The 10,972-nt window shown below is 39.6% G+C and overlaps 1 protein-coding gene across 1 annotated transcript; it reads right to left on the reverse strand.

Annotated features, from left to right (window-relative positions):
- Positions 1-6,592: 6,592 nt before the first annotated feature.
- Positions 6,593-10,628, reverse strand: ARF6 (ADP ribosylation factor 6). The gene is made up of 2 exons (XM_055304232.1): positions 10,477-10,628; positions 6,593-10,376 (listed from the first exon to the last, which is right to left on the reverse strand). Exon 2 carries the CDS (start codon positions 9,888-9,890, stop codon positions 9,363-9,365), a length of 528 nt encoding a protein of 175 aa, XP_055160207.1. The 5' UTR covers positions 9,891-10,376; positions 10,477-10,628; the 3' UTR covers positions 6,593-9,362.
- Between the last annotated feature and the right edge of the window lie 344 nt (positions 10,629-10,972).

Genomic DNA, 10,972 nt, shown 5'->3' on the forward strand with positions numbered 1-10,972 from the left:
TTAAATATATAAAGTAGGGCTGCCCCAGTAGCTTAGCGGTTTCACACCACCTTCAGCCTAGGGCGTGATCCTGGAGACCCGGGATCGAGTCCCATGTCGGGTGCCCTGCATGGAGCCTGCTTCTCCCTCTGCCTGTGTCTCTGTCTCTCTCTCTCTCTCTCTCTGTCTCTCTCTCTGTGTGTCTAATAAACAAGTAAAATCTTAAAAAAATTATATATATATATAAAGTATATGTTTTATTCCTGAAACTTTAATTCAGGACTTAGAAAGGTGTTGGCAACTTCTATAAAGGGCCAGATAGTAAATGTTCTATGCTTTCTGGGCCATATGGTCTCTTGTCATAACTACTCAATTCTGGTGTTGCTGTGAAAAAGCAGCCATTAGGCAATATACAAATAAATGACCATGGTAGGTTCCAATAAAAACTTACAAAAACTGGCAGTGGGCCAAATTTGGCTCATGTACCACAGTTTGGGAATCCCTGGCCTAAATGGTTCATCACATCGCAATAATCTTAACAAGATCAAAATCTTCTAGTGCAGTTTCTGAAATTGTAGGCATGGTATTAGAAATAATCATCCCTTAAGAATGAACTGTTCAATGTAATAGCCACCAACCATATATGGCTATTGAGCACTGAAATGTGGCTAGTCTGAATTGAGATGTGTTTTGAGTGTAAAATGTACACTTGGCTCTTAAAAATTTTGCATGAAATAAGGAATGTATCTTATTAATAATTATTTTATATTGGTGACATTGAGGTAATATAATTGATATATTGGGTTAAGTAAAACATTATCGGGATGCCTGGGTGGCTCAGCAGTTGAACATCTGCTTTCGGCTCAGGGTGTGATCCTGGGGTTCTGGGCTTGAGTCCCGCATCAGGCTCCTTGCATGGAGCCTGCTTCTCCCTCTGCCTATGTCTCTGCCTCTCTCTGTGTCTCTCATGAATAAATAAATAAAATTTTAAAGTAAAACAGTATTAAAATTGATTTTACCTGTTTTTTACTTTTTAAAATGTGATTCCTAAAGCATACAAAATTACTTATGTGTCTTGCATTACATTTATATTGGACAAAAATGCTCTAAGACAGAAGTTACAAAATAAAGTATGCCTAAACAGATTCTCTTTTCAAGATTGCAAATGAGATGCTTTATCCAATTATCAAAGTGTCTCTATCCAAAACTGCTGAATATCCTGGTTTCTATCAATGATGTGATTATCTTTTACATAAGAATTGAGGATCAAGGAGTTCACTGGGCACCTGATCCTGGAGACCTGAGATCCAGTCCCGCATCGGGGTCCTGGTATGGAGCCTGCTTCTCCCTCTGCCTGTGTCTCTGCCTCTCTGTGTCTTTCATGAATAAATAAATAAAATCTTAAAAAAAAAGAATTGAGGATCAAAATCCTTTAATTCTTATTTTTTATGAAAGGGAAAGGGAGAGGGGCTAAGAGAGAGAGGGAGAGAGAGAATTCCAAGCAGATCTACTTCCATTGTGAAGCCCAATGTGGGGCTCTAACTCACAACCCTGAGATCATGACCTGAGCTGAAATCAAGAGTCGGAAGCCTAACCAACTGAGCCACCCAGGTGCCCCTCCTTCCACAAGTAACGTATGTCCACCAATTTATTTTATCTCACTTGTTTCTCATTTTCCCTATGGTATTCTTTGTCTTCATTTTCTCACTTGAATTAAGTCTCTTGAAAGGACTTCCCACCCCTATCCATCCATGACCTGATCCATGATTCTATACAAAACTACTGGATTAATGTTTTAAACATTGTGACTCTCTCCTGCTATATGAATATTTAAAAAATTCAGTGGTTCCCATCACATACCCAATAATATCCAAACTACTTGTTCTAGCTCTTGAGGCCTTCTAAAAGCCTCATTTTCAGCTCTTATTTTGAACTGTTACCTCCCCCAACAAACACTGAAGTCAAACATAGGATTGCAGATAAGACATTAAATTCTAATTTTAGATAAACAATCATTTTTAACAATTTTTTATTTATTTTGACAGAGAGAGAGAGAGAGAGAGCACAAGCAGGAGGAGCAGCAGAGGGAGAGTGAGAAGTAGGCTCCCTGCTCAGCAGGGAACCCAAAGTGGGGATCTATCTCAGGACGCAGGGATCACAACCTAAGCTAAAGGCAGACACCTAAACAACTGAGCCAGCCAGGCACCCCAACAATAATTTTATATATATAATTTTAGGATATTGCATGAGATAAACCTTGTACTAAAAATTGTGAAATTGAAATTTCACTGGGCACCCTGAATTTTTTTAATTGAATGTTATATTAGTTTCAGGTGTACAACATAGTGATTTGACAACTCCATATGTTATACTACGCTCACCACAAGTCTAGCTACCATCTGTCACAATACAAAGCTATTATAATACCATTAACTATATTCCCTACGCTGCACTTTTCAACCCAGTGACATAGCCATTTGGTAACTGGAAGCCTGTACGTCCCACTCTCCTTCACCTGTATTTATATCTGCTAAATCTGGCAACCCTAACAGACAAGTCTATTTTCTATCTCCCAAATACTATATGTAGATTACTAGCCATGCACCTTTACTCACAGATTTTAAGTGAGATAATGCAAGCAATGAGCGTAGAACAATGCCTAGTACAATACAGTAATACCCGTGCATTTGTGGGTCCAACTCAATTCCCACTAGCCTTCTCTAGCCCATTCCAGCCCACAACATAATACTTCTTTGCACTGTCTAGTATTTGATAGAGCCCTTGATTACTGACCTTGAACATTTCATGTGTTTATCTTAACCTAGTCTTTTATTTCTACCTCATATAGAAATTACTGACAAAATAGGATTTAAATAAGGCATTTGCATTTTAACAAAATCATCGACTTTTACTCTTAAGCCCTTGCTTAAACACCTAAGTACATGATTAAAGCACTCTAGCTGACCTTAAACTCCGTGTTCTTGCTGACGGGAGGATATAGTGTTAAGTAAACCTCACTTATAAAAAGTGAGCTCTAATAGGATCTAAAAAGCAAGAAATTCACTTATTAAACAATACCTGAAATGTCTGTAGTTATGAATTTATCAGAAACAAAATATAAAGTGTATACTCCGAATTTTCTAAAACTTTTTTCTCTAAGCATGCAAATAATCAGCATTGTAAAAAATTTAACTTTTCCTATTTTTTCATGACGATCCATAAAATTCACAATCAAGTGGTCACATGTGGTTTTTACAGAAAAAAACTAATTCTTAAACAGAGTCTAATACCATGCTCTCCATCATAGAGAAGGCTCAAATTACACAGGGACTCAAAATCATGTGATGATCATATAAGAAAATTACAGGATATTATTAAAACTGACCTTTTTGTAAGCAATACACACAAAATATTAAGTATATGGTTAACCACTAGTTCACCTTGTATAGTACAGACTACTCAAGTCCAAAGTCTGGCTCTGCTACTTATTAATAATGTATACCTCTCTAGGCCTCAGTGTTCTCAATTATAAAATGGGGGCCTTTTCTCCCAAGTTTTTGTGAAGATAAAGAGAATTAATATGCATGAAATGCTTAGAACAATACCTGGCACATGGTAAACAAATTATGCTCTTATTATTCTCATAATGTTTCCCAGTCTGATATCTCTAGGTGTAGCTCCAACCTAGGATTTATTCACAAAACTGACTTAGAAACAGGTATAGAGAAAGCACTTTGGTATGCCAAATCAGAATAAACGTCAAAGATCTAAATCTCTGCTTCTGTAACTCCGGTAAATTTGTTGTGTTTTGGTTTGGTTTTTTTCCTCTCTCATAATGCTATGACCTTCTTAGGCCAGCCTATTTGGCTATAATGGGAAACAGTTTTTGTGGTCATGAATATTCAGTTTCACACAGATTTTTCTATGAATTACAAGTGCTTTTATTTTTTTAAAGCCCATTAGTAAATGTCCTCCATAAAACTTACTTCCATAACTCTTGTCAAATTACTCTTTAGTTTCTCTTTTAGGATATTTACAGATTCTCACATTCTACCATGTAAGTAAGTATAGAACAACTCTCCATGCAAGAAATAATTCATGCGTGAATTTCCTAGTTTATATTGCTTGGAGGATAACACTACAAGAAACCAAATATCATGCAACATGTTAGTTTCCAAGTCAACAAAACACTTCCTCTTACAAAATTTCATAATATAAAATGCTAGACTCAGGACTTGATTACAGTAATACTAACTGAATAAAAGTCAGTTCAAGGATGTTAGCTGAACCTATTCCAAACTAATCTAGATTATCTGGAGGAAAAGGCACTTGTACAGAGAAACACATTTAACTTATATCCAAAAATCAGTAAAACTACCATAAAGATAAGGGAAATAATTTTAATGAAATGATTCACAAGATCTTAAAGAATGTTAACATTCAACTTGAAAAACTACTGACTTCACACATTTAAACATATTTAGGAGGAAAAAAAATCCAGGTTAAACTACTCAATAACAAGTCTCAAGGATCACTAAATGTTCAAATGTGGTAAATTGTATGAGCCACTACCTAAAGTTTTGATAAAACATTTATTAACCAAGGACTTTACTTTGGTTTGTTGGATTTCCTATATATTTTGGTAATATTTTAGCAACTGTGCCTTAGATTTGGGGTCAGCAAATGTTTCTCATAAAGGGCCAGATAGTAAATATTTTAGGTTTTCCAGGCTAAATACTCTGTCACATAATCACATTTGTATTTTCATAGTCTTTAAAAACTGTAAACACCATTCTTAGCTCATTCCTTATAAGAACAAGTCATAGCCAGATTTGCCCTAGGCCACCTGCCCCACCCCTGCTTTACACTATATATATATATATTATATATATATATAATATATATATAGTTGTTCCTATGTCACTTCCACTGATATTTTTCAAGTATTTGCTCAAATGTCACTTTCTCAGTAAGTCCTCTCAAGATATTCCTACCTGTCCCCATATATATATAACATAGTATGTAATATAGTACATCACCTAACATATCTTTATTCATCATCTGATTTTTGTCATTCTCTTCCCCCCCCCCATCCCCACCAGCATAAATTCCATGAAGGCAGACCTTTTTTTCTTCACTGATGGATCACCTATACCTAGAATAGTGCAAGGTGTATCTTTAGGCTCTCAATAAATAAATCTATTCTTGCAGTTATAAAACAAACACTATGGAAGAGCTATATATCCAAATGAAATAATGTAACAAGTGGTAAAGTATTTAAGGACAAGGCTGACAAATACTTTCCTTTTAAAATTGTTTCAAGTAGTCATAAAACATTTTAAAGAGAAAAAAAATGTTCAAAATTAAAGCATTTTCTTACTGTCCCACAAAGTGGTTTTTCTTAGACTAATTCCCAGGAAGGTTATTATTACTTTAGCTTATTTAATAACAAATTTCAATTGCCATTCCTAAACCTCTCTACAGACTTGCTCCACCTCTTTGATCTCACTTGTATGTATTCCTTGTCTATGAAACTCACTAATCTAGTTTGGCAACTTTAAAAGTTTAGCAAATCAGGGAAAAGTTACTTTACTTCTTCTGCAGTTCCATGTCCCACCATTCCTTTTTATAAACTTCCTAATATTGTGATCTTTCCTACTTTGTCTACCATTCAGTATAAACAAGAAGCTATATTCTATCAAATGTTCTGCTCCAAATACTTCCTGCTCAGTGATTAGTCAGACTTAAAAGTTTTTTAACTGCTATGTATGTTTTACGATTTTTACCTATAAGAGACAGTATTTACCTTACCACACCCTGACATATACTTGGGAAGGTATATAACTGGGAATTTAGGAAGCTCCACCACCATTCAAATTATAACTACTGTATTTATAAACATATGAAAAACATAAAAACCCACTAAAGAGTAAAATATCTTCTCCTATCACTGATAAATTGGTACTTGATTGCCATTAGTAAATCACGGTACTAAATATATGAACATCAATGTGGGGGTTAAATCCTATTAGAGAACACACTAAGACATTCTAAAATCAAGTTGCAAAAATTGCTGATTCAAGGGGGAATGCTTATCAAAAAGGGAACATGTTTTTTAAAAAAACCCTTTTATCCAACAAAGTATTCTTCAACTATTTTGTTTTCTAAGTAGCTACAATTCTGTCATTCTTATGAGACAAGCAACTGGCTTTTAGAAGACAAACTTTAAAATTGCCAAGTCAATTGTCAAGGGTTAAGACAACTCTATGGGCCAATTCTTTAGAGACAAAATTCTATTCCTAAAAACAGTAAGGTTTGTGATTTTGGAAAAATGGTATGATAGAAACTATTTAGAACCATAGTTTTTAAAAATTATTTTCAACTGCTTTTGTGTCCTAAGTTATCATAAAATCAGATTAAGCTTGGTGGAACTAAATCAGTACAAAGACTTCTTATACACCCAGGACTGTAAGAACCAAATTCTTTTTTGTTCTTATAAAAGCTTGGTGACTCCCAAATCGAGTCACTTTATACCATACATCCCTGGAGAATAACGGCCCAACACACATGTCCCACTTAATCTAGTCCAAACGAGTAACATAACGTGAGAAACTGCACTGTGTAATTCCTTTATTTTCTGCATATTAGTGCTTTACCAACACTACAACCATAAAGAACACAATTCCAAGTACTGTACTTTTTTAGTTTGGGGAGATCACAAGTCTACAGACTCATTTACTTATATTAGACAAGATTAACCTCATTCAAAACTTACTGCAGTTTATAAATTCACATAAACACAGAAATTGATGCAATTAAACAAAAACTTCAGGATCTTATTTTTTAAATTCCTAGATTATAACTTTTTCTGCAGGCTACAATTACCTGCCCCATGACCACCAATGGTTATGGTTCAATTTAACTACATCAATTACCAACCTTGTATATCCTTAAAGAAAATGTAAATGAATATTACAAATTCTTACCAAAAGTTTCGGGTTTTCCAAATTTCAAATATTTGCTCCCCCCCACCCCCCTTCAGTTAGACACTTCAAATAAACTAAAAATAACCACACCTCACCTGCAACATTCAATAGCAATCACTTGATGTATAAAATTTTAACTATGCTCCCAGTTATTTTAAAACACAAAAAAAATGGCTGCCTATCAATCTGTCACAAGTTAGAAATACTACATTTAGGAATTAAGATGAGGGTTTCAAGTTTCCTCCAGTTTAGGCATTTATACCTTTGTGCTTGTCTTGTCTAAAGATGTTACTATAGCATTGATATTTGTATAACCCATGTTTATGTACCTTAAAATGCAATCATTTAAATCACTAAGAATTAAATTTATGGTGGAGCTTTGGGAAATTTAAAAGCAACTAAAACGTTCTCGGATGTGTCTGTCAGCTTCATTTCTAGAAATACTTCTAAAGCAAAACTGAGAACTCTATACCTTAGTTGCATTTTGTATTAAAAAATCCCTCTGCACCATCAGGAGCCTACAACATAGCACCTTTTCTCATCTGCTTTAAGTAAAATGTGTCAGAGTTTTACTTTCAATAGTTAACTTTTTATACCGTATGCTTCTCATACATCTTTGGTAAAAGCTCCATTATACAATATGGCCAAAGCACGAAGGACCAATACTGTCCAACTATGTACCATGATATCCCGCTCCATTTTAGTTTTCAGACACCCTCCTGAACAAAACCCACTCCACCTTTTCCTGTATACTGCCTTTGCAGTCTACATTTCTTAAATTCCCTACGTTTAATTCCTTGAGGATCTCTAAAATTAATCCTTAAGGCTATATGAGAACCAGATGCTGCTCACAATTCTGTATCAAGCATTAACATTTGGTTCAAGGTATCATCATAGTGGTCTCAATAAGCTAGTTACGGGTCCTAACAAGCTAAGCAAGTAATCTTGCTAGGATCTGGATATCACCAGTGAGCACACTGCTTACCCTTGAAGAAAAATAAGTTTACATTCATTGTCATCTGTAGGTTCTTTCTTCATCCTACTTCCCCTTTAATTGTCATTTCTCAAGTCTACACATCATTCATTCATCACATTTCCTTCCTTAAAGGAGATAGTGTATTAATGAACCAACAGGAGATCTATTTGTATGAGTTAATCCTACAATCAAACAGAATTAAATACCTTTTTTATAAAACATCTTTTCCAGTGTTCTAATTAATGGAGATGTGGATCACTCAATTATAAAAAACTTCTATCTTCAGCTTAATCAGTTGCTCTAATGTGAAAACAGGAATGTGTATTCTTTCAACTAGGTAGAAAATGTGTATAATTTGAATTGTTAAATGCTTTTATTAATGAACAAAGTAAACATTCTAGTAATTTTTAAACTATTGGTCTTAGACATTTGAAATGTGGTAAAAGTATATATTCCAGTTTTGCCCCAAAGTCACTTAAAATATCTACAGATATCTCATCTGTGTGTGGCCTACACCATTATTGCTCCATTTTCTGGAAAAAGTCTACTTTTAAAGTTAAAAAAGAGGGAAACACAGCAAAGTTGCTAACTTTTGCAGTGAAAAAAAAATCTGTTGACGGGTTACACTTTCATCTTTTTATGCAGTGTAAGTTAGCTATGTAATAAGGAACTTGCGTTTTAGCCCTACTCATGCATGATGTATATTTCAGAACTTAATAGCTGACATTTCAAAGAACTTCTTACATTACCTGTTTAACATACTGATGTGCAACTGGAACATATTACAATGATATTACTCATTATTTGCCACTGTAGGCTAAGTTTACTATACTGGTCTTAGATATAAAAGGTCACATTTGAAATCACTAAGTTAAAGGTAAAACTCATAAGGGAGGAGTAAAGGCCTTAAATATAAAAGACAAACGGCAGTTTGATTAAGCAATAATTTTCAGTTTACTAGATGAAACAGACTTGCAACATAGTCTGCATGAATGCAAAATAAGCCATCTACAGCAAGTGATAAGGAAACTGGGCAAAAAGGAAAAAAGCATACATTGCAAAAAAGATTCTCTCGAAATAAAAAAATCAAACCATTATTATAAAGGACTTTACCAAAAACTGCTATATTTCCCCCATCCCATTTGCTGGAAGTCAGTAAGAGCATCTAGCACTTTGTGGTCATGTCAAATGTCAGATCGGAGCATCCTAATGCAAAGCAAAAAAAAAAGGGGGGGGGGAGAAAGAGAAACAAAAAAGGAAACCCCTAAACGCCCCCACCCCCCCCCCAACCGTAGAACAGTAACTCCAGAGTTCAAATTCAAAAGAAGAGAAAGTGGCAATTGAAAGAGGTGATGGTGGCGATAATCCTATGAATGGGTTTCTGATTTCTCTCCTTCCGGGGGATAGGTGGAGAATGCTCATTAGGATTTGTAGTTAGAGGTTAACCATGTGAGCCCCTCATAGAGTCCATCCCCTGAGGTGGCACAGGAGGGCTGCACATACCAGTTCCTGTCCCGAATCCGGGTCAGGCCCAGTTTCTCCTGGATCTCGTGGGGTTTCATGGCATCAGGCAGGTCCTGTTTGTTGGCGAAGATGAGGATTATGGCGTCCCTCATCTCCCGGTCATTGATAATGCGGTGCAGCTCCTGGCGGGCCTCGTCGATGCGGTCGCGGTCGGCGCAGTCCACTACGAAGATCAGACCCTGGGTCCCGGTGTAGTAATGCCGCCAGAGCGGCCGGATCTTGTCCTGGCCGCCCACATCCCATACGTTGAACTTGACGTTTTTGTAAGTCACCGTCTCCACGTTGAAACCCACTGTGGGAATGGTGGTCACCGACTGGCCCAGCTTCAACTTGTACAGGATTGTTGTCTTGCCGGCCGCGTCCAGGCCCAACATGAGGATCCGCATTTCCTTGTTCCCGAAGATCTTGGATAGCACCTTCCCCATCGCGTCGGAGGAGCCGGGGCCGGGGGCATTCAGGTGTCCCGGGTCCCCTCAGCCAACTACGCCGCAGCCGCCGCGAAACCGAAACGAAGCCTCCCAGCCGCGAGGGCGCCCGTGCGGCCTGCGTGGGAGTTGCCTCCTCGGGGCAGAGGCCCAGGCTCGCCACTCACTCGGGCATCACCGACCGCACAACTTGATTCCTCCAGACGCCGCTGCCGCCGGGGCCCTGAGTCTGCGCCGGGAGAGCCGCCGCCCTGCTGAGGCGCGGCCCGGCCCGGAACTGCCCTTCCCCCCGCAAGCGCCGCGCTAGCGCCGCCGCGGCTCCCGCTCCTCCGCCTTCTCTTCACTCCGCCGCGGGAGGTCGAAGCCCTCCGGCCCACCCGCCGGTCCACGAGCACCGGGCTCACCACCGACCCAGGCCACCCGAGAGTCAGCGCGGCTCCGGCGCCTCGTCAGGTCATTGGTCCTCGCCGGAATTCGGTGCGCCGCCTGCAGAGACACAGAGAGGAAGAAGGGAGTTACTGCCGGCCCGCCAGAAGGGAGCGGAGGCCCAGGTGACTCGTCTTTCCAGCTCAGTTCAGGAGGTTACCTCAAGCCGCCGCCCTGAGCGCGGGCTCCCTCTGGCCTCCACCTCCTCCTCCCAGCTCTGCCGCTGCCGCCGCCGCCGCCGGAAAAGGCGCCGAAGAAACCGCCTCACTTCCCCTCCCGATCACGCAGGCGCAGCAAGGCCGACCGTTCGTTGAGAGCGAGCTCTGTAAGGAGCGCGGCCCGCGCGCCCCGCGTCATGGGCGCCACGCGCGAGGGGGCGGGGCTACGGCGGCCTGGAGGCCTCACGGCTGCGGTCAGGCCCTAGACCCGCGAAACTCGGACTCTGACCGGTGCCCGCCTGTCGCTCTACGCGTACTTTCTGCGTCCCTGTGGCGCGCTCTCGCCTCCCCCAGCCCTCTCGAACCAGAGCAGCAGATCCACTGGGGGGCTCCCGAGGGCGGGGCCCGGCTGCTTCCGGACGTCGGTGCGCGCCAGGTGCTCAGCAGCGAGCTCCCTTCCTCCGCGCGTCCTCGGTCACCCGGGAAAGCCCTGTATGC

The sequence above is a fragment of the Nyctereutes procyonoides genome, unplaced genomic scaffold (genome assembly GCF_905146905.1).
Source record: "Nyctereutes procyonoides isolate TBG_1078 unplaced genomic scaffold, NYPRO_anot_genome, whole genome shotgun sequence".
NCBI classification, from domain to species: Eukaryota; Metazoa; Chordata; class Mammalia; order Carnivora; family Canidae; genus Nyctereutes; species Nyctereutes procyonoides.